Source organism: Lissotriton vulgaris, chromosome 4_1 (genome assembly GCF_964263255.1).
Source record: "Lissotriton vulgaris chromosome 4_1, aLisVul1.2, whole genome shotgun sequence".
Lineage (NCBI taxonomy): Eukaryota > Metazoa > Chordata > Amphibia > Caudata > Salamandridae > Lissotriton > Lissotriton vulgaris.
Genome location: NC_141691.1, coordinates 169695125 through 169719436, shown reverse-complemented (window position 1 = coordinate 169719436; position 24312 = coordinate 169695125). Strand labels below are relative to the sequence as shown.

The window sequence follows — 24312 nt, the reverse complement described above, 5'->3', positions numbered from 1 at the left end:
TGACCATGTTGTAGATACCAATGTCATCTGGCGGCGAAGGCCTCGAAGGATACGTCCCCACGGCCTCTTCTGGGCTTTCGGATTCGAGGTCCTGCCAATCCAGGTCCAGCGCCACCGAGGATGCCGAGCCCAAACTTGTGTGCTGGTCTTCCTCACCTTCTTCGACATAGTATAGGCCCTCTGCCTCTTGGTGTTCTTGGTGCTCGGGTTTTCGGTGGCTCTCCGGCGTCAAACTCCTCTTCGTCCTCGACCATAGTCGTCGCTGGCTTCGACGGGATGGTGAATCTTTTCATCCAAATTCTCTTTTCCTTTGCAGGATGTGATCCATTACCGCTTTGAGCCTTCTCTATTTCCTTTCCATTTCGGCGGCCTGTTCGGAGTTGAGTGATTCGGACGATCTCTTCGACATCAAAGTAGCCTTCGGGTCCTTTTCTTTCGGTGCCGAGCGAGCCTTTTCGGGGATGTGCTTCGACGACCTAGGCTTTTCCTGTGTTTTCGCCGTCTGGGAGTCCTTTTCGAAGGATCTGCTGGGCTGTTTGTCCTTGGATGCAGCTGCGGCCATCGAAATTTTCGGTGCCAGTGCTCCTTTCGTGGACTAAGACTCGGTTTATCAAGAGTCTGACTCAGGCTTTCGAGAGTCTGTCGGGGATTTAGGGGTCGACGTCTCTCCTACCTCTTTTGATGTTTTCTTATCAGTCTCTACGACTGTGTAGTCATCTGCTTCGTCGGCGATGTTGTCCTCTTCGTCACTGGAGAGGCCCAAGTCCTGAAGCGACAGAGGTTGACCTTGGCCTTGCATGTTGTAGTTGGCTCTCCTCTGTCTCTCTTTAACTCTGATAGTCTTCGGGGTGAAGGCGGAGCATGCCTTGCAATCCTTACTCTTGTGGTCGACCGGCAGGCAGAGGTTGCAAACCGGGTGCTGGTCCTTCTGCGCGTACTTGTGGCAATTGCAGCAAAAGTTTGAACGGACTCTTGTCCATTCCTGCGCTCAGGGCGCCCCCTGAGTGCGCATTCTCCATTGGACGTCGAAGTCTTCGATGGTCTCCTCCTTCTTCATAGTCCCGGCTCAGTGGTCTTGTTTCTGGATGTATTCTCCAATCTTTTACAGTAGATTTCAGGCTTTTCCTTCTTCTTTTCTGCAAAAACTCTGGAACCTCTTGGTGACGAATCAGACCCAACGGCGGAAAAAAGAATCTGAAGATGCCGCCCAAAGGTGGGAGCTTCCGCAGGAAGCGTGTCAAAGTCACGAGAAGGACACCAAAAGGTGGGACGTCCCAAAAAAAAAAGAGAGAACAGACTACGATTCCGGACCCAACCACTAGACCGCGGAATGATGTACAGCACAGTAAATCCAGAAAGATTCACGCTGCAAAACACTCCTCTCCAGAGTAGGCACAGTTTCTGTACTCTGAGAGCCGGGCTATCACCTCTTGGGGGGTCAGAAACTCGTCTATGGTAGCAGGCTGGACTTGAATAGTCACCCTTCACAATAGAAGGGGTCAGGGCGTACGTCTAAGGTACTCTCAAGGTGAATGTATCAATATATCAATTACTGGAACCAGTGTGGGTTTATTAATATGAGGTGTTTGATGCCAAACACCATAGGTTTCAGCGAAGCCATTATGTAGCTGGTTAAATCATTTTGACCAGTGCCCAGTACATACCTTAAGATGGCTTCGCTGTTCACTTGTACTGTCAATAATTAAACTGCCCAGCACAGGGGCATATTTGCTCATGCAGATATGTCCTCACATGTAAGTGGTACATGAGTGTACCATGTCTTGTTTTTACTTTTTAAAGCACCTTGACCCACAGCCTGCGGTGGCAGTCTGTACGAGTTTGGTGCAAGGTCCCTAAGAGTCCCATAAGATATGCTGCAGCTCTCAAGGACCCTTTTTAGTACCTGTGCCCTAGGTACCAGTTACTAGGGACTTTCAGAGGTGGTAAAGTCCTGGTCACTTCGGGATCTAGTGACAAGTTGTCTTTTTGGGGGGAAAGACCACTAGTACTGGGGACCTGATTAGCAGGAACCCAGAGCTTTTCAGTTAAAGATGCATCAAATACCAAATCCATCAAGAACACATCTGTACCAACGATGCACATGGAAAGGTAGGCCTGAGAAGGGAGGCACACCTAGGGGGATCGGTCGAAGTGCGAACCGGCACAAGAATGAAAATACGTAATCAAGATACCCTATACCGTCAAAGACAGGATAAGACTGAAGACTCTACCAAACAGAGTTAAACACAGGAGAGAGGCGCACACGTCTGAACCCAACAACAGAGAGAAAACAATCAAACAAAGGAATTGATGCAAAGCGCATTTTCAACGATAGGAGGAGTCACTCTACCTTATGACTCAAAAGACTTCTTCGAAGAAAAACAAGTTGCACAACTCCAATCCAACACTAGATGACAGGTGTATATAGAGCATGTGCATCTACAGCCACACATGCCATTGGACACTCTCTTATGCATTGTGCCTCAACTTCTGATGTGTTCATGAAATCCATTTAGGCTTTTTTTACATTCACAAGTAGGACACTGGTAGAGTGCAGGCATTCTGTCCTACAGAACTATCTTATCATGAACTACATCAGCTGGAGTTTCGCTGGAAGAGGTGAAATGCTGCTCTGCTTAGTAACATACTGTAAGAAAGTGGCTCTATATATACTGGACCAAGGTAAGGTACAGTGTGTATAGAGTCCCCAATCTCCAGAGGTATAACAGAGGTTAAAGTCAGATCTGACCTTACTCACTAAAGTGGTAGCTTGATCGAGCAGTAAGGCAGTATCAGAGGACAGTGTAAAGCATTTGTTGTACACACTCAGTCAGCAAAAGGTTTCACACACTCAAGACATGAACTCTAGGCCAAGTGTTTTTATATAATAAGATATAGTTGTTTTATTTGAGAACCAACATGTATCAAAATATACTTTTCTCAATATGCGTGACTTTAGGTAGTTACTTTGCAGAAAGGCAGTAGACTTTGTAAGTACAATAGTTACAGGGGTTGCAATAGGCAACACTATTCTAAACACAATGTAACGTTGAGCTCAATGGGTTTTTCTACATAAAGGTAGTTGATTACTTTAAGGATTACTTTGCTAACCACAGGACTGGATCCTGAATTCAGTCCTGGGGCCTAAGCTGTAAACAATTAAGTAAAAGCATTTTGGTTACAGTTGTGATTTTTAAAGAATATAAATGTATTTTCAAAGTTGATACTTTTGTAACTCCAGAACTGGATCCTAGATTCAGTCCTGGGGTCTAAGCTGACAACAGTTTGGTAAAAACTTTTTGGTTATTGCAGTGATTTTTAAAGAATAAAAAGGTATTTCAAAAGTTGATACTTAGAAACTTTTCAGTGAAAAAGTAGCAATGTTATCCTATGGAAGGAAATTCAAGTCACAGGTAGTAACAAGTAGGTTCTCGTTACTTTTGTAATCCAGTACTGGACTCCTAGGTTCAGCACTGTGACCTCTACCTAACTAAGGTAAGTAGTTTCGGTTTGGTAATTGGTACGATTTTTTAAAGAATATTTGTAGTTTGCAAAAATCGACATTTCACAGAAAAACAGTCAATGGTTTCCTATGGAAGAAAATGCAGGTAACTGGTAAGTACAGTTAGGATTACTTTTGCGGTTCAGTACTGGGCTAGAAGGTACAGTACTGACTTCTCTCCTGATCACGGGTGATTAATTCAGAATTCGTTATTCGTCTGATTTTAGATGAATATTTTAAAATTTCCAAACTCCACACTTCGAATTTCAAGTGAAAACCAGTCAATGTTAACCTATGGAAGGAAAGAGAGTTATCAGCTTTTAGGTAAGTACTCGACTGGAGGAGTTAAGGTTCTGGGCATAGACTCAGTGGTCTCCCAGGGTCGGAAAGGTACAGTAGTTACACCCTCAGCGGCACAGGGGCAGCCGGGTGCAGAGAGAGTAGACTAAATGCAATCCAATGGAGGGTAGGGGGTCTTTGGTTGGTGGCTGCAAGCAAGCAGGCCACGCGGCTGTTTGAGCTGAGCTCCTGGTCACTTACTCAATGCAAGTGGGGAAATAGAGTAGGGTAGAAGTTGCACTTTCAGCGGCACTCAGGCGGCTGGGTGCAGGGTGCTTTTGAGCCGTCGGGCGCTCAATGTTATCCAATGGGAAAGTTAAAAGGTGAACAAAGGCTGCAAGCTCGGGGATGGAGATTCTTCAGGTGCGACCACCACTTTGAGAGGTAATTTGGGATCTTGGAGAAGAGGTAGGTACCCCAAAGGAAGGCACTGGGGGCCGTGGGGCACCGGGTGCTGGGGTGTCTTTTGGCATCAGGAAATCTTACCCTAAGCTGGTCGCGTTTGGAGGGGTCCCTGGTTCTGAGGCTGCAGGCGTCATCTGGTTCGTCGAGGGGGGTCTTTGGGCACTGGACTTCGTGTCCCAGTCACTGGGGGGATGTCCTCGTGGTCTTGGTTCACTCAGACACAAGTCGGGCTCGGCGGATGCAGAGTGGGCTGGATTCGCGGTTCCTGGCTGGCACCAGGGGTATTGCTGTTTGAGCAGAACCACTGCTTGTGGGAGTCCCAGTCTTTTGGAAGGTTTAAGGCAGGCAGGTCCTCCGGGGTTTTCAAGGTTGCTGTCCGCAGGAGACGCAGGAGTTTCACAGGAGCAGGTTCAAGGATCAACAGGCCTGTAGGGTTCTGGGGCCAAGTCAGTGGGCGTCGCCCTATTGTTAGCAGCTGCGTGGCAGGTCTTCTTGTTGTTGCAATCGGGATCTCAGGAAGGAAGGTTCAGGGTCCCCTAAATACTAAATTTACGGGTGTTACAGGTAGGGTAAGGGCAGGGACCAATGGGTCTCAGTCCTGGGGTGGGTACACCCCCTAGCCTGCACCTCTCCTGTGGGAGGAGGGCGGGAGCCTAGCTGTGATTGGGCAGGGCGCCCCATCTTCAAGATGGCCGGAGCCCAAGGTCGTGCTTCACCTCGCCTCTCCCACCTGAGGGATGGAGTTGGTACAGGCTGGCACACCCCCCTTCCTGACGTAGGGTTTCCCGCCAGTCTTCCTGCCAGAGTAGGGGTCAGAACTGGTGGGGGCCAGTTGCTAAGTACAGCAAGTGGTCTGGAGAAGCTCACAAAGGCGGAATGCCTTTGAAGCTTCCCCTGTCCATCCTGGGGGAGGAGGCTTGGCACCTCGTCCCAGGATGTGCATTGTTGCAGGCCCAGGAGAGCGGGGGCTCTCCACCCAGAGGTCCAGCAACATGTCTGCTGTGTGGCAGCCTAGGCAGCCTCTCAGACAAGAAGTGGATTGCAGGTTAGGCTTCAGGGGGCATCTCCAAGATGCCCTCTGTAGTGCACTTTACATTAATGTGCTGAGAAGTTTCATATCAAACTTGTCAGTCTTCAGTGTAGCCATTAAGGGATGTGTGCCATGTCGACTCTTTGTTTAGTTCTGCACCAGGACACTCAGCCTGCAAAGAAAGTGTGTGTGTGTCAGGGTACAGGGCCCCTAAGGGTGGCACAATAAGAGCTGCAGCCCTTAGGGGTCTTCTCTGGTCACAATGCCCTGGGTGCCTAGGGTACCATTTACTAGGGGCTGACATGTGGCCAGAGATGCCAATTGGCTTTAGGCTTTACTACCGTTTTTAGGGAAGGAGCACAGGCCCTGGGTACCTGATTGGCAGGGACCCAGGGCACACCAAGGAAAAGTGCATCAGGCAAAAAGTGTGGGGGGGGGGAGGGTACTGCAACAGAAGGAGTATGCTACTTACCAGTATGCATCTGTTCTTGGCATGTAGAGCTGCAGAGTTACACACTGTTGTAAATTAATCTAGGACCCTGGTGTAATTTTCTCGATTCATGACTTTATATAGGTATACATTATCCAATCCTTATATATGCATAGAAATCAGTACCATATTTGGCCTGAGCCTTGCAGCCCAAATACGGCATGGCTACTTCCACTAAGTTTCGAGAATCAACAATGATTTCTTGGAAAAACCCGCCTTCAGCAGCTAGGGACTTCCCCCTGCTTGAATATTGATTTATCCAAGAACTGCTGGAGTTTTCAAAGAATTGAGTCTTTGAGTGACGTTATTAAGTCCAATCACATGTCAAACTCGGCTCCTTCAAGGTATAAATATGCCTACATTTGCTCAGACACACACACAGTGGTTTGGAGCAGATCGACAAACTACTTGCCCGACGCCCTGCAGCAGCCAGTGCCGAAGGAAGCCGACCCTCCAGCTGACGCACTGAGACACACTATCTTTTCTCTTGCCGAGAAATCCAGCTCCAGTGTTTCCAGGCTACCCTTGCGGGTTGCTGGGAAATCGAGTCCTGAGAGAGAGATACAAGACCTCTTTCATTCTAAACCAAGGTACGGAGCTGATTAGACCCGTAGAGAATTCTTGATTAGATTCTTGGCAAGAAATACTAAACTTAAACTACTCCTCACTTACTTCTTCCCTTGTGCTAGGCTTAGGTCAGGTACACCGGCGTAGGCGTATTTTAGAAGCACCAGTTGAGTACTTTTAGCCATCATTTTATCACTGTATGTATTTTATCCGTTTTAAGGCAATTTATGGCTTAGAAACCATATCATGCTTTTACAGTACTACTTTATAATACTGTTTGTATTATATACTCTGTACTTTATTACCAGTATTACGATTGTAGCAGTACATTTATTATGCTTGAGAAAGAATGCCAATTGGCTTTAGGTTTTACTACAGTTTTTAGGGAAGGAGCACAGGCCCTGGGTACCTGACTGGCAGGGACCCAGGGCACACCAAGGAAAAGTGCATCAGGCATCAGGCAAAAAGTGTGGGGGGGAGGGGTACTGCAACAGAAGGAGTATGCTACTTACCAGTATGCATCTGTTCTTGGCATGTAGAGCTGCAGAGTTACACACTGTTGTAAATGAATCTAGGATCCTGGTGTAATTTTCTCGATTCATGACCTTATATAGGTATACATTATCCAATCCTTATATATGCATAGAAATCAGTACCATATTTGGCCTGAGCCTTGCAGCCCAAATACGGCATGGCTACTTCCACTACGTTTCGAGAATCAACAATGATTTCTTGGAAAAACCCGCCTGTTTAATAAATACTTTTATTGAAAACGCCCGTCTCTCTATTTTCTCAGCACCTCTGGTAAAACGAAGCATGTACGAATGACTGAGTAAAATAGCTATCTATTGTTTCCGCGACTCTAGAGATTGATTTCTTATTCTTGGGAAACAAAGTTGTCATGTTTATGCGGTTGTCAGAAACTAATCCCTTCTTGTGAATTCGAGAAAGTTTCTAGTGACCTCTGAGCTAGCTGGCACTCACAATTAAGTCTAATATATACGATAGAGACCTAGTCGACGTCAGTCCTACGTCTAAACTATAGTATATGTTATTGCAATGCGCAGAGCCTGTTGGGAATATAGGAACTACACTACAACACTGTGCATAGATCGCCACCTAGTGTTGGGCCCGGATGTTTGCAGTTGTTTTTGTCCTGAAAAGTCTTTGGAAGTCACGGGATAGGTGACTCCTCCTTTGGACAATAGTGCGCATGGGCATCGGCTCCATCCTTAAGATTGTTTTTCGCCAGCAGGGAAATTATGGAGTTTTGTAAGCAACAGGAAGGATGCTCATGTAAGCTGTATCGAATTAAGATAATACTGGAACAGATACAGGTAGCCGGGTGGGCGTGTGTAACTCTGCAGCTCTATATGCCAAGAGCAGATGCATACTGGTAAGTAGCATTTTCCGTTCGAGGCATGAGCTGCAGATTACACACTGTGCATAGATTGTATAGCAGTACCCACTCTTAGCGGCGACCACCCGTATCTGTTGCAGTAGTTTGAAACAGTGTTTTGAGTACAGCCTGGCCACAGTAGCTTGTTGTTTGGTTTGCACATCTACACAATAGTGTTTTGTGAATGTGTGCGGTGTAGACCATGTGGCTGCTTTGCAGATGTCATCTAGGGGAATGTTCCCTAAAAATACCATTGAAGCCTCTACCTTTCTAGTAGAGTGGGCTTTGGGAGGAACAGATAATGTACGTTTAGCTTTGTGGTAGCAAATTTGTATACATTTGACAATCCACCTAGCTATCCCTGATTTTGATATAGGGTTGCCTTTGTGTGGTGGTGAGAAAGACACAAAAAGTTGTTTACTTTTACGAAAGGATTGTGTTCTTTCAATGTAGTAAAGCAATGCTCTTTTGACATATAAAGTATGAAGAGCTCTTTCTGCGACTGTCTGTGGCTGCGAAAAGAAGACTGGCAGCTCCACAGATTGATTGAGATGGAAGGGCGAAATGATTTTTGGAAGGAATTTAGGATTGGTACGGAGAACAACCTTATTATGATGCATTTGCAGAAAAGGTTCTTGAATGGTTAATGCTTGAAGCTCACTAACTCTTCTTAGAGAAGTAATAGCTCCTAGGAAAGCAACTTTCCAGATTAGGAATTGCAACACACATTTATGTAAAGGTTCAAATGGAGGTCCCATTAACCGTGTGAGAACAATGTTTAAATTCCACACAGGTGAAGGTGGTGCTCCGGGAGGAATTATTCTTTTGAGGCCCTCCATAAAAGCCTTTATGGCAGATACTCTAAAAATTGATAGATGTTGTCTATTTTGTAGGTATGCTGCAATGGCAGCAAGATGCAGTCTAATAGATGTGCTCGTTAAGTTACATCTTTGGAAGTGTAGCTGCCCTAGTGGTGGGAAGTCTAGCTTCTTTAATGACGCTCATACAGTCAGGAGGAAGGTTAATATAACCAAACTCTAGGACTTCAGGAGCCAGATCGCTAAGTTGAGCTGAGCTGGATCTGGGTGTATGATCTCTCCATGGTTCTGGGTTAGGGAGCGTGGCGACAGGTATAGCTTTTGGTGCTGTACCACAGAAAGTTGCAGCAGTGTGGTGTACCACGGTTGTCTGGCCCAAGTTGGAGCAACTAGAATGAGAGTGAGGGAATGTTGCTGAAGTTTGCGCATCACTAGTGGAAGCAGTGGGAGAGGTGGAAAAGCGTACGCAAATTTGCCGGACCAGTTCATCCATATCGCATTGCCTTTGGACAGCGGTGTGGATATCTGGCAGCGAAGCTTGAGCATTTGGCATTTTCGTGGGTAGCGAAGAGGTCTATCTGAGGTTGTCCCCACATTTGAAAGAACGGTTGAAGAACTTGTGGATGAAGTCCCCACTCGTGGATCTGTTGTGTCTGACGGCTTAACAGATCGTCCATGGTGTTGTGTACCCCTGGAGCATGTTGGGCTAAAAGGAAGATGTTCTGAGGTATAGCCCACCTCCATATGTTCTGTGCTAGCTGAGAGATTTGCAGAGAGTGTGTCCCGCCTTGTTTTTGTATGTAGTACATGGCTGTCATGTTGTCCGTGCGGACTAAGACAGCTTTGCCCGATATATGCTTTTGGGCTAGAGAAATGGCTAGTAACTCCAGGTGGTTGATGTGGAGTAACTTTTGTTGCAGTGTCCACCTTCCTTGCATGGTGGGCTGCAGTAGGTGGGCTCTCCAGCCGGAGAGCGATGCGTCCGCTGTCATGACTATTTGAGGAACTGGCTCTAGGAACGATCGGCACTTGGAAAGGTTTTTGGTGTTCCACCATTGCAGTGAGCGGTGCGTTCGACCGTCTACCAACACTAGGTCTGTTAATTGACCCCGATTCCATTGTTGTGCTAGGCACTCCTGAAGAGGACGCATCTGTAATCTTGCATGAGGCACTATGAATATGCAAGAGGCCATCATTCCTATGAGTTGCATGAACACTCGAGCTGGAAGAGAGTGTTGCAGTTGGAATTTGGTTAGAAGAGCTTGCATATTCGTTATCCTGGCAGGAGAGGGATAAGCTAGCGCTGTGGAGGTGTTTACTGTGGCACCTAGATATTGTTGTACGTGGGACGGGTGCAGGTGGGACTTGGTGTTGTTACTGTGAACCCCCATTTGTGGAGTAATTGGATGGTGGTGTGAGTGTGTTGTACACAATGACTGTATGAACTGGCTTTTATGAGCCAGTCGTCGAGATATGGGAAGACGTGAATGTGCGGTCTTCTTAAGTGCGCTGCCACTACTGCAAGGCACTTGGTAAACACTCTTGGTGCTGTTGTGACCCCGAATGGCAGTACTTTGAATCGATAGTGCTGACCGTCTAGTACTAATCTGAGGTACTTTGTGAGCTTTGTGAATGGGAATGTGGAAATATGAGTCCTTGAGATCTATAGTGTCAAGGAAGTCGTTTTGTAAAAGGAGAGGAAGAACCTGCTGGAGTGTGACCATATGGAAGTGGTCTAATTGTATGTACAGGATCAGTGGTCTGAGGTCGAGAATAGGCCTTAGAGATCCGTCCTTTTTTGGAATTAGAAAGTGCAGGGAGTTAACTCCTCTGTTTTGCTGATGGTGGGGAATTGGTTCTATTGCGTTTTTTGTAGGAGGGATGTTACCTCTAGCCTGAGTAGTATCAAATGTTCTTGTGACATTGGACGTTGTTTGGGTGGTACATTTGGGGGGGTAGATGTTAGTTTGAGACAGTAACCTGACTGAATTATTTGTTGCACCCACCTGTCTGATGTGATGTTGGTCCAGACTGGCAGGAATTGCTGTAGTCTTCCCCCAACTGGAGTGGAAAGTGTTGGGGGAAGGGGAGGGAAGTCATTGGGCAGGGGTGGAGGCAAAGCGGGAGTTGTTGGTTAAGCCTCTGCCTTTATTGTAGAGACTACCTCTTTGGTAGCCTCACTGTAGGTGGATTGTGTAGGGGCTTTGTAAGAAGTAGAGGGACTCTCTCAGGAGTATCCCCTGGTGGTGCCTCTGTAAGATGAGAAGCGAAAGGTGTGTCTGGGAGCTTGCGACTGCAAGGCTCCCATAGATTTAGCTGTGTCGGTATCTTTTTTCATTTTTTCAAGAGATACATCCACATTAGGCCCAAATAAGTTTTGCTCATCAAAGGGTTGGTTGAGGATGGCACTTTGTACTTCAGGTTTGAAACCGGAAATGCGTAACCAAGCATGTCTACGCAACAGGACACTGGTATTAATTGCCCTTGAAGCAGTATCTTATGCATCTAGTGCACAACGAATAGAGGTATTCGTGATGTTTCTACCCTCTTGTATAGGCCCATGTGCCCTGTTTTTGTATTTATCTGGAAGGTGCTACATTATTAATTCTAACTCATCATAATGTGCTCTGTCGTACCTTGCCAGTAATGCTTGAGTATTGGCAATAAGCCAAATGTTTGCTGCCTGTGACGCTGTTCAATTACCTGATGCGCCAAGGAGCTTAGACTCTTTATCTGGTGGGTGAGCCTCGCCTGATGTTTGTGAATTTGCTCTTTCGCATACATTAGAGACTACAAGGGAGTCTAATGGTGCAGGCCCTTTAATTTAGGCTGGATCTGAAAGGGCAGCCTTATATTTTTTCTCAATTCGAGGGTTGACGATTCGAGCCCTAACTGGATCTTTAAAGACTGGCGCGTGCTTAATAACACCTTTAAGCATGGGTAAAATCAAAGTGGACCTTGGTGCGGTGTCAAAGGTAACCAGAAGGAAGTCTTCTTCTACTGGGTCAGTATGTAGGTCAACCCCATGGTATTGGACAGCCCATTGTACTAGTTGGTTAAATCCCACAGTGTCCTCTGGTGGGGAAGGCCTGGAGGGATATATGTTGTCTTGTGGGACGTTAGGGACATCTGGGGTGCTATAATCAACCCAAGGGTCAGATGAGCCAGGAGGACTAGAAGGATCTGGTGGCTCCCTATCTGCATCACCCCCTGTGTCATCAGAGGTGTCATCCCTGTTATCATCGTCTGCTAACGGAGTAGGAGAAGGTGTAGGGGAGTGATGGGGTAGGGGAGGAGGTGGTGAAGGGATATGAGGTGGAGGAGAAGGTACCCTTAAAGGAGAGGAAGGAAGGTAGATCCTTTGGTGCCGAGGGCTTTTTCGGCACCGAGCTGTGAGTATCTTTCGGCTTTGAAACATGTTCTATGGCAGTGTCTTTGTGTTTTTAGCCGGTGGAACATTTGTCTTTTTCGGCTCCGATGGTTTTCTTGGTTCCAATTGTTTTTTCGGCTCAGAGGGTTTTTTCTGCTCCGAAGCGAGGGAGTAGAGTGGCAGTTTCTTGATCGGCTCAGAGTGTGGTTTTGGTGCAGATGAGCTAGAGCTAGTCTTCGGCGCCGAGTGCTTAGATGCTGGCGTGGAGGAAGACAATGCTTTATTTTCAGTGCCAGTAGGTGTGTGCCGGCAGTAGGGGTATGCTGACTCGAGCCTGAGTCGACTAAAGGCTTATGCTTCTTTGCTGTGCTCGATGGCGGGCATGGGAAGCAGTGTCTCGGTGTGCACCCGGGCCGAGGGCGAGGGTGTGACCGCAGCCTTTTTAGAAGGTGTCGAGGTCGATGTTCTTACTTACGACCCTCTGTGCCGGAGTGATGTCCTCGACGTCTGAATCTTCGGCCTTGGAGTTACTGTCGACGCCATGTTCTTGCTGTTGCTCTGGGAGGTCGAAGCCCTCTTCGAAGATGCCGTCTGGGATCGAAGCTGATGAGTGAGCCCTTGTTCTTTGAGGTCGTCGGTCTCGGATCGTCTTCTTGGAGCGGAAAGAGGCACAAGCGGAACAGTCTCTGCTTCCGGTGAGAGGCAAAGGTTGCACACGTCATGGAGATCGGTGTGGGGAAACTTCGACCCACATTGAGGACACTTTTTAAATGGCGTCCTTTCCATGAGCTAGGTAGGCCCGAAGGCCTTCATCGACGACCGGAATCGAAGACTTGCGTCGATTGGAAACGCGTTCAAAACAATACCGTCGAAGCTGGTGAGGATTGCGCGCCGAAGGAAAATCGGTTCCAACACAGAGCGCAGGAAACACATCCGAGCCCGGTGGCGGAAAAAAACAATCTAAGGATGGAGCCGATGCCCATGCGCACTATGGTCCAAAGGAGGAGTCACCTATCCTGTGACTTCCAAAGACTTTTCAGGACAAAAACAACTGCAAACATTCGGGCCCAACACTAGGTGGCGATCTATGCACGGTGTGTAATCTGCTGCTCATATGCCTCGAACACTCACTTTCTTACACTTACTTTAGATGCCTTGTGATTGTTTTTATGCACATGGTGTGAAAGAGTACATACCTTTCAACCCTGGAGCTCCAGGTCTTCCAGAAAATCCTGGGATGCCACTGTTACCTTTTGGACCGGGGAAGCCAGGAACACCAGCAATCCCAGGGTTACCGGAATCACCTTGGTTGCTGGCTGGTCCTGGGGGGCCTGGAAGACCAGGTGGTCCTGGTGGGCCTAGAAGTAAATGAAAAGCCAGTGAGAAAATCATACAATATCTACATTTCAAGTTGTTTTTGTAAATTGAAATAAGTTTGCAACTTTTGAAAATGCGATGCCTATGCTTGACATTTTATTTTAGCCCTCTCTAAAACTTGTGTTTTTATGGTGTGCTGTTTTAACTGTAAATATGATCTTCGCTGAAGATCTACTAGTATGTGTGATGTACCAGTGTTGTTTATAGTCCATGCAAATGTATACGAATGGTCAAGGCCCCAATAAACATCCTTTTCATTTCCTGCTTGTTATGGTGCCTCTGCCTATTTTAATGCACATGAGATGCTAACTCTGCAATCCGACATCACCTCACTCTTTGACTGTATTGAATTACAATGCAAACAAAATAAGAGCAATGTGGGGCCATCTTCTATGTTGTGTGCCCATGTTCTCCACTCACACAATTAACCAAGATACACTTTCATGTCTGCTCTTCCTTTTTCTAGTCCACTAAATAGCTGCGAAAGAAAAATGATCAGTTTGTAATACATTTATCAATCGAGTTACCAGCTCTCTCGGTAGCCACACTTCACAAAAGGTAATACAGCTTCTCAGAACCTCAGACATGATTGTATCGTTTCATTAGTATCATAATCTCCTCCTCCTCAACATTGCAAACTATATGCCACTACCAAGTTAGCACAAGTCTGTCACTTCTGCATACTGTCCTATGGAATGACATACTGGGTTGACATAGGTGGTCTGGGGAACACAGTGAGCAAAATAACCTTAAATTTCATTATTATGCAAGTCCAACTACACATTGATGCCATAGTTCATTTTGATGCCATAGTTCAATCAAATCAAACAAATACATTTGTATTTGAGCTTGATTACACAAGTCATAAAAGTACCAATTCATTGTAAAACTGTGAAACATGTAATAAACGTAAGGGGCGGGAGTCTGGGGGATGGCCAATGTTGAACATCTTCAGTAATTGGAAGAAACCTTTTTTTAAAACCGGGAAACTCTACTCCAATCTGCCTCCAATTATATTTTACATTTAGAACTTGGGGTTACCATACTTGAATGACTGCATTAGATTGGCACCACTCTTATTGTGGTTCTCGATCTGGCGGAGGTCTACTGTAGATCTGACATAGTGTATTATCAAGGACTGCTGTAATTTGGAATATTACAAGAAGATTGGTTGGCTGAACTATGTGGAGACACAATCGATTGCATTAGGGCTAGGCGAATTATTCCAGGACACCGAAACATGTAGAAAGATTATGAAGAAAAGGTTAACTGAGCTATTTTTGCAGAGAGCAAAGGGCGCCTGAAGGAGGAAGGTTTTTATTATCTCATGTCTATTAATAACACCCAACAGAGATTCATCCTTCTATGTTTCCGAATGAATTTGATCCCTCTAATGTTAGGGTATCCGGAAAAAAGATACACATTTTCAGATTTGCCACCTTGCCCATGCAATAATTTTTCCCTTCAGTCAGACCTTAACCTAATAATATACTGCAAGTACTACACTGCAGAAAGGAAAAGATTGATTCTTCCAATTTTGAGGTACCACAAATTCAAACAATGCAGGGTGGCCATGTATTTTTTTAAGACTCTCCGGGACCCAATAGTATGTTTTTCCCTAGCTTCTTTTTGATGGGCATGCATTAAAAGGAGGAAGACTGGGAGTCGCAGTCTAATAAGTACAAATGAAGATAGAAGTGGTCTATTTCTATAACACGGGCTTTACTTGTTAGTAAGAGATTCATATTATTTTAACCATTTATATATTGGAGATTCCTTTCCATACTCTGGGTTCTTGCTGCCACCAAGTTAGCCCAAGAGTGAGTGATTTTGATCAAAAAGGACTCCTAGGCATGAAAAACAGTCAACCACCTCAAAATTCTTTGATGCCAAACTGAAGTTGGGGTGTTTCTCTCCTCTGGTTCCTCCTGCTACTATTTAAAGGACTTTTGATTAATTTACTTTTAAATCTAGGGAGGCCATGAATGTTGTATAAGCTGTAATTTGGGATTGTAAAGCTATCCCCGTTCTGGCCATAAGTACTGCGTCGTAAGCGTACGCCAATATCGCAAGGGGGCTTTGATTATGAAAGAAATTATGAAGAAAAGGTTAACTGAGCTATTTTTGCAGAGAGCAAAGGGCGCCCTAGGAGGAAGGTTTTTATTATCTCATGTCTATTAATAACACCCAGCAGAGATTCATCCTTCTATGTTTTCGAATGAATTTGATCCCTCTAATATTAGGGTACCCGGAAAAAAGATACACATTTTCAGATTTGCCACCTTGCCCATGCAATAATTATTCCCTTCAGTCAGACCTTAACCTAATAATATACTGCAAGTACTACACTGCAGAAAGAAAAAGATTAATTCTTCCAATTTTGAGGTACCACAAATTCAAACAATGCAGGGTGGCCATGTATTTTTTAAAGACCCTCCGGGACCCATTTGTATGTTTTTCCCTAGCTTCTTTTTGATGGGCATGCATTAAAAGGAGGAAGACTGGGGGTCGCAGTCTAATAAGTACAAATGAAGATAGAAGTGGTCTATTTCTATAACACGGGCTTCACTTGTTAGTAAGAGATTCATATTATTTTAACCATTTATATATTGGAGATTCCTTTCCATACTCTGGGTTCTTGCTGCCACCAAGTTAGTCCAAGAGTGAGTGATTTTGATCGAAAAGGACTCCAAGGCATGAAAACCAGTCAACCACCTCAAAATTCTTTAATGCCAAACTGAAGTTGGAGTGTTTCTCTCCTCTGGCTCCTCCTGCTACTATTATAAAGGACTTTGATTCATTTACTTTTAAATCTAGGGAGGCCATGAATGTTGTATAAGCTGTAATTTGGGATTGTAAAGCTATGCCCGTTCTGGCCATAAGTACTGCGTCGTCGGCATACGCCAATATCGCAAGGGGGCTATGATCGAATTTAGGCACATCCCTTTGTGTGGCAGAAAGGGAGGCCCCTACCAGTTTGTGTAGATAGAAATTAGAAACGGTGCGAGTACACCCCCTTGCTTCACTCCCTTTTCTATCTTAAAGGAACGTGTACACTCCCCATTCCTGCAATACTGTAAACAAGCGGTGGCATTGGCGTACAGCTGACGAATAAAACTTATTATCAGTGGGTCAATGCCCATTCCCTCCATCATAGATCACAGCCTCTAGTGCTAAACATAATCAAAGGTTGTGGTCAAATCTATAAAGGCCCTATTGATTATCCCGCCTTTTGCCTTGGTGTATTTTCCTACGGATAGAGAAAGGTTTCTGCATTGATCCACTGTCCTCATGCCCTTTCGGAAACCATATGGGCCTTCATAAAGATGCTATGATTTTTAGCCCAAACCTCCAGTCTAACTAATAAGAGCCAATCCATAAGCTTGGCAGTAGTATCAAGGAGAGAAATTGGGCTGTATTTCATTGGGGATCCCCTGTCACCCTTCTTGTATATTGGCACTATTACGCTCTGCTTCCAGGATGGTGGTAGACCCTCTATCTGGATGGAATTAAAGACATTAGTTAGTAAAGGGACCCACATATCATAGTTCTCCTGGAAGAGATCGATTGGAATGCCGTCGGGCCCCGGTGCCTTTCCAGAGTCACATGATTCCAGCCCCCCTCTGACCTCTTGTATGGAGAAAATTAACCCACCCTGAGATGCAGCCACTGAGCCAAGAGATGAGGAGATTAAGGTGGATGTGGGACAAAAAATATTTTTGAAGTGTCCCACCCCATACCATAGTTTATTTTGAAGGTCACTAACTAGCAAAACCGGAGGGCAAAAGGTTTAAAATCCCTCCAGTGCATGAGATTCTCATTACACACAGGTCTGTCTTTTTTCTCATCATCAGACCCCGTTACCAAGTAAGGTCCCAGTGCATCGGTTCTCTTGCTTCATCACACTTGCTCTTATTAAATCAGACATCTGCCTCTAGAAGAGAAAATACACTGCACATTCTTGCCACAATTTCTGGCTGTTACATACCGGGGTTACCATCGGGTCCGGCATATCCGGGGTCACCCGGTCTTCCGGGTATGGTTGAAGGAGTGGAGAATCCTGGAGGCCCAGAAATACCAGGAGGACCCGTTGCACCCGGTAATCCTACAAAACGAAAAGTGCATTCCATTATAAAACCTAAGTATTCGCATTGGTAGGTGTCCCTGGGTATAACTTTACCCTTATCTCTTAAGTGGAAGTTTCAAACCGCAGCTCCGCCTCCCATGGTCAGCTGGCCACACCTCCTTTTAGGAGAGGGTATCCTCTCACCCCCCCCCCCCCCCCACCAAACCCTGAGGAGCCCCCCGCAGCCCACTGTTTACAAATGCGGAAAACTATTCCCTTTTGCTGGAAAAGCTATTGAACTAGGCAGGCAGCTGGGTTGTAAAACAGAGCTGCAGTGCAACATTTTTGAAGTGCGAGATTTTGAAAAGAAAATCAAGGGTATACATTTCCCCATTGGGTTATATTGAAAAAAACAACATTTTAGGTGGGAGACACCTAAAATAAAGCCATGGTTGGCTTAAAAAAATCAGGTATATTGGCATGTATGGCAGTAGAAAGGAGGAGCAGGTTACTAAGCGGATACCCAAACGTGGTTGAGCTCATGACATCACTGGGCATATATCTTTAGACTTGCTTCTTTTCCAGCAGGAATAGCAAGGAGTCAGAGGTGACATTGTATTCTGGAGGGAAACTGGGTCAGATTGGCCTTTCTACCACTCGGGCAGTTTACCGACGGGCTGCTGGCTGCATGAGTGAACAACATCGGGGCCATGATTATTCCAGATATATATAAATCCTTCACTAGCACTCACCAGACTCTCCTCTCGATCCCTTCTGGCCGGGAAATCCTGGTTGTCCAGATGCAAAACCTGGAGTTCCCGCTTCACCTTTGGGGCCAGGGAACCCTCGAGACCCTGGGCGGCCTGCTTCATTCAAACCTTTCAAAAGACATTACAATGTATTTCAGTACAGAGTAGAATATTGATCTGTTTTTACGCCAGAGGGCTGAGGACCTGAGGTAGACTTTGGCAGATGGGTTACTGTCAAAAACGTGATTGACATCACAACAGCCTAATTCCAAGTTCCACAGGATATAATCAGGGCCACCGGAATTATGCGGCAGAGTTGAACAAATTATGAGTTAGAGTTCAACAAATTATGTGGCAAGAAAAGGCATATTATACGGCACATTTTGTGATAGTATTACTTCATTATTTTGTCATTTTTACACTTAGTAATAGTATCTGGGAATCGAGTTCACCTTATTAGTAACAATTTAACACCCAAATACAACAGTAACTGACTTAAAGATGACCAGTCCAACTTTGCAAAAAGCATTCCGGGACGCAAGAACCTGAGCAGCCATATTTTTTGTAACTTTTGATCTGTTTGAGATAAAATTTGCAGATTATATTTCTGCTTGTAATGTATTCATTTCTCTGCTATGAATTGTTACATGTTGAATGCTATTATCATTATTGTTCCTGTGAGGTATTTTTACAACAATGCTAATAAAAAATTACAAAGCAAAATGATGGAATATGTCGCAAATGCGGCAAATATATAATTATACTAAAATCACTGCAGAATCAAATATTCCATTGGCCCTGATTATAATGCACTTGTAATAAGGCAGATGGGATATGCGTCACATTTGTAACTGAGTTATCTTCTGCATACGTTAAATCAGGTTTTATTTTATAAGTACTGGGTTAAAAAAAAATATCAAAGGATTAAGTATTACCTGTGTTCCATTGAAAATCATGCATGCCCTATAAAGAACAATCTTTGCACAACTTAATGATTTAGACAATGGAAATTACTAGTCCTCCGAAGGGCTGTCCTCGTGTAATTTTCTTCATAAGTGCAGATTCCATGGGAGGATTCTCCACTGGGACAAATTACCACCACTATCCCTTGGCTTGGCAGTTGTAAATCCAAACATATTACTCTTTACTTTATACAGTTACATTCAGACTGGCTGAGGCCTGTATAAAACCAGCAGTCTGGTAAATTGACACAGATGGACCCTTCCCTTCTGAAGTAGCGGCAGATTTATGTCAGCTTTTATTTGACTCCCTGCTACAGCTGAATTAGCCCACATGGAGTATCACAAGACCCTCATCCCTACCTTCTATGCCACCTGCAATACTTCCCTTGCACTTTACTCCAGTGTTTTTTCCAAACTCTTTACTCCCTCTTCCACTTTACTCCTGTTTTTTTATACAAATTCCTTACTCCTCCTTTCAATATACTTCCTCTTTTTACCCACTTACCTCCACTTCCTGCTTTACTCTAATATTTTTATCAATACCTTACTCCCACTTTACTCCCCTTCTTTTCAAACTCAAGCCTTACTACTTTTTATCAAACCCTTTACTTTCCCTCCTGCTTTAATTTAATTATGTTTGCAAACCCCTTACTCCCACTTTACTTCTTTTTCCAACCCTCTTAATCCCCCTCTAGTCTTACTCCTGTTTTTTAGGTCTCGCCTAGCGTTGCAACGCATGCGCTGTCCCTCGTCGAAACATATTCGGAGAGAGGAGATTTTAGAAGGGGACTTAAAGCCCTGCCCCTCATTTTCATTGGATGGCGTCCCCGGTTCCCGGGTTCGCACCCACCCCTTGCCCTGGCAGAGTCCGGGGTTTGCGGGGTCACTCTCCTGCACACGTACCGTGGCTCCTAGACTCCGAGACCAGCAGAGATCCGATCTGGAGATGTGAGTGCCTGGGCCGCCTCCAGCTGTAGTGAGAACTCTCGGTGGAGGTGTCGTCTCTGCGTAGCACTCACTCCCTTCCCTCCTTCTCTGTCTCCTTCTCTCCCTCGCACACCACAACTCCCCCTGGAGGCTCCTCTGGGGAGCACTTGGTTAACCTTCTGCACCAGGAGGCTGGTGAAACCTCTCTTCACTCCCTGTTTATCGCACTTCAAACTATCTTTGGAGCGAGGCAGAGGTTGCCTGTGTACCAGGGGCAGAGGGCGCCTTTTACACCCTCTTTTATTTATTTTTTTAAACAAACTGTACTTGCAAACGCTGCTGGAGATATAGTTAAAACAAGGCAAACATTACATTTTCTATTTTTTTTATTTTTTAGATATTGGTGAAATTGGTCCAAGGCACTAGAGCGCTTTATCAGAGCACCAGATAACTTTGCATAAGGACACATTTTTGTAAGGCACGGGTGGAGTCAGAGGTTAGCCCAGGATCACAGGATGTCGATCCGAGACAGGGACTCCGCAGAGCGTCAATTAGGCCACATACCATCCCTGAGAGTTCTTGATACCGCAGATGTATTTTGGAAACTATGATAAACATAACAGAACAGTTCTGCACCCAGGCACTACAATGTAGAACTCGACTGATAGAATATATGCACCACCCACAGATGCCAAGTACAGCCATGTTGTGTCAGTCCACCGGCACAATGCATTCTGGATCTTGTAGTTTAACTTTATAGCAGTGCAGCCAACCACTGCCTGGCCAGGAAAGCGCTACACCGAGCACCAATTTATTGCGGCAACATTTTATTTGTTCGGAGACACTACATTGTTAAGTCGAAAGCGCTTTATCTGAGTACCCCACCTTAACGCCGACCACAATTGCAGGCACCTGGGGGCACTGTTCTGCATAGAATGATGGATGGCTGATCTTCCCGTAGGTCTGACCCGGTTTATTGAGCATTAAATTCTTCTGTACCTGCCCTTCTCCCTGCCGATTACTGCTCACCGTAACTCCTGTGGTAGAGCCCTAATGTACCTGTGACTAATTTGAAGGTGCTATTGTGGAACCTCCCCTAACTGCTGGTATCACTATAAGTACCCCCGAGGATGGTGCAGTGTAGATCCAGGGACCAGGCGTCATCCTTCCAATCCAACATTTTGCTGCTGTACTGTCCCTCGGCCAAATGTTTGCACACTCTGCCGCCTGTGTGTTCCCACGAGTGTGCCACCCAGTACTGTGCCCACATTGCCGAACTGTCCTCTACTCCCCATGTGTAAATTATTCTTGCCATTGTAAGAAATGGAGCCAACCCATGATTTCTCGTTGTTGCGCACTATAGTGCCTGGTGCCGCCCCCCCTCCTCCCCCCACCCCGATGTCGGGGAACAGCCAATGTACTCTAAAAAAAACACTCCATTCTTATCTGCAAAAGCCTCCTCCTGCGCAGCCTGGTCCCCCGCCTAAACCTTACAATTGGACCCTTTGCTGCCCTTCCTTAAGCCACCGAAACGAGGGCTCCTTCTTCCTGATCCTCCGTGCGTCACCTCAGGCCAAATACCTCTTCTGAGAAGAGTAAATCATCTGCGCAGGATCACAGGATGTTGAGCCACTCCTAAGTCGGCAGCTCTCTGCGCCACCCGCGCAAACAACCCTTTGCCCTCCATTCACTTCTCACCGCAATAATACCCCTTCATTCCTCCCCAGACAGTGCTTCACCCCCCGCCCATGTCTCCCGAGCGCCTGTAGGCACCGCGGTTGACAAGGAACTGCAACCAATTTCACTGACCCCAGAAGGATGAAAGGCAGAGGGTATGAAGACTGGGCCTTGAACCGCTACACAAGGACACCAGCCGCTCTCTAAGTCCTCTCCCTATGCGTGTGGGTTAGAGCCAAACCAGCAATCACCTCGAGGGCAGCGGACCAACAGCCTTCCCTTGTGCCTGTGCAAGGCGACAAGCCCCCCCAACCATCTGCTGGCACTGTGATCCACGCTGCCTCCCCTCCCTGTGTGCCGTGCCCCCAGTACCACCGGCCCCATCAGCACACCCCATCGGCTGCCCCACACATCTTTCCCACCCTCTCCTCCTTGGGCAGCGGCACCTCCTCCCTCCCAAGTCCCACTGCTCCCTGAACCTATATCTGCACGAATACTGATCTCACACCTATATATGCAGTGATAGTAATATGACAACTATATCTGCAGTGACAGTGATCTCACACCTGTAACTGCAATCATTGTAACAATACATGGGTATATGTAATATCCACTCAGAGTCCATATTCCAAAATGCCTGGGTATTAACATTTTGAATGCATTCGATTAAAGTGATAAAAAAACATTAATAAAAGCCAGCACTGTTTACAATACAAAACTCACACTAGTACAGATGCAATGCGATAGATTTCAAAATTACAACAAAGTGAGCTATTGCCATTTTGAATTACATTTGATTAATGCTTCACAAAGGAAAAAAAACACAATAACGTTTACAATGCCAATAGCTCAAAACAATGTAATTGCGTGACCTATTGCATTGTAAATGCTTGTTTTTTTTTTTACAAATTGTTTACTCCCACTCCTACTTGACTCCGTTTATTTTTAAAACCCTCTCTTCCCACTTTGCCCCTCTTCTCCTTTATTCCGACTGTTTTTTCGAACTCTTTAGTCAACCTCCCACTTTACTCACTTTTCTCAAACCCATACTCACTCTCATTCCCTTTTTTAACAAATCCCTATCTCCCCTTCTGCTTAGCTCCCTTTTTAAAAATCACTGCCCCACCTCCTTCTTTACTCCCTTTTTAACAACCCCCTTACTCTGCCTTTACTCTCTTCATAACAACACCCTAACTCTGCCTTTACTCTCTTTTTAACAAATTCCTTACTACAACTCCTGATTTACTCCTTTTTTTTTTACAAGCAGTTTACCTCTCTCCCGCTCTACTCTTTTTTTTAAATAAAATACTCACCTTGCTGCATTATTTTTTTATAACCACTCACCCTCCCACCCTCTCGCTACCCACTGATATGTATACCTATCCCTGGCCCCTTCTTACCTCTTTGGCACACTGTCCTCTTTTTTCTCCACTGAATTATTTTCCATAAAAAAATAATATTTTTGTGGATAAGATATTTAGTCATTGTAAACTTTTCCTAAAATGAATATTCATTAGCCTGTTTTTGTCAGGCTGACTTTCTTCTTTTTAGGGATTTGTCAAGTGACGGATTACCAGAGATTACACTTTTATGTTGACCTATTCATGCAATGACAGTGCGGGCATTGCAGACCTTTTGCAAAAACATATATGGCCTCACTTCCTCACAAATGCTATTATAATGTATATGGAAAACTGTTACATACATGATAACTATCTGTTTGTAGCTTGAAGTGTTGTAGATTCACCAGGTGTGCTCAATCCTGCCATCTAGTGTTAGGCAGTGATGTTGCCAGTTCTTTGAAGTACACATTTCTGTTTTGAGGACACTTGTGATCCTTCCTTGGGACCAACAATGCACCAGGACAAAGACTCCACAGAGCATCTGAGGCATAGGCTTGCATCCTAAAAGATGGGAGGTCACACGTCAAGCTTGCGGCTCTCCTTATTTTGGAGGCACAGCATCTTCAGTTCCATAGTAAAAGGCTATCACCTCCTAGCTGTGTGTACAAACAGAAAGCCAGGTGGCATGTGACCCCTAGATGTAGAGTGGGTGATCAGCGTTTGTTTACATTTCTTCGTTACCACCCTCGCTTATGTTCTATGCTGCACATTTATCCGCGAAGTTCAGCGAGGGCAGAGAACTCCATTTTAGGTAAGGGCTCCATGGAAGTCATCCTCTTCCTCGATCACATGCAGTTCCACCTTATGATGATCTGCTACTCTCTGAATGACTGCATAGTACGCGGTTGTGTCATCTGGTGGGGAAGCCCCACTGGGTAGGGCTTAAAGTATCGTTCTGAGAATCCACATCGTATACCTGCTATGGATCCTTTCTTTCATCAATAGTGAGAGGCTCATAGTATTGGTCCTGGGGGTCAGACTCAATGTCCTGCTGTGAATCAGTGCGTGTTGGGTGCTGGGGTGAAGGTTGTGGTGGCTGGGGGAAGGCTGAGGAGCCTGGCTGGTGTTCTTGTGTTCCTTCTCAGAGATCGCCTCCTCGAATGTTAGTCTTCTCTACGTTAGAGGGCTTGGATCCACAGGATCCCTGACTGAAGGTGGATGCAAATTTTACTTTACCTGACATCAGGCTGATCACCATAGGTTCGATTGGCACTGATACAGGCATCAGAGT

General features: G+C 45.5%; 1 protein-coding gene across 2 annotated transcripts in view; it reads right to left on the bottom strand.

Moving 5' to 3' along the window:
- Nucleotides 1-24312, bottom strand: part of COL4A6 (collagen type IV alpha 6 chain) — a 759488-nt gene that overhangs the window by 76111 nt on the left and 659065 nt on the right. For both annotated transcript variants that reach the window (XM_086918466.1, XM_086918467.1), the window contains exons 39-41: nt 18116-18241; nt 17286-17402; nt 13117-13278 (exon numbers count right to left, since the gene is read on the bottom strand). In XM_086918466.1, coding sequence (XP_086774592.1) covers nt 13117-13278; nt 17286-17402; nt 18116-18241 — 405 coding nt within the window. The remainder of the gene's footprint in view (nt 1-13116; nt 13279-17285; nt 17403-18115; nt 18242-24312) is intronic.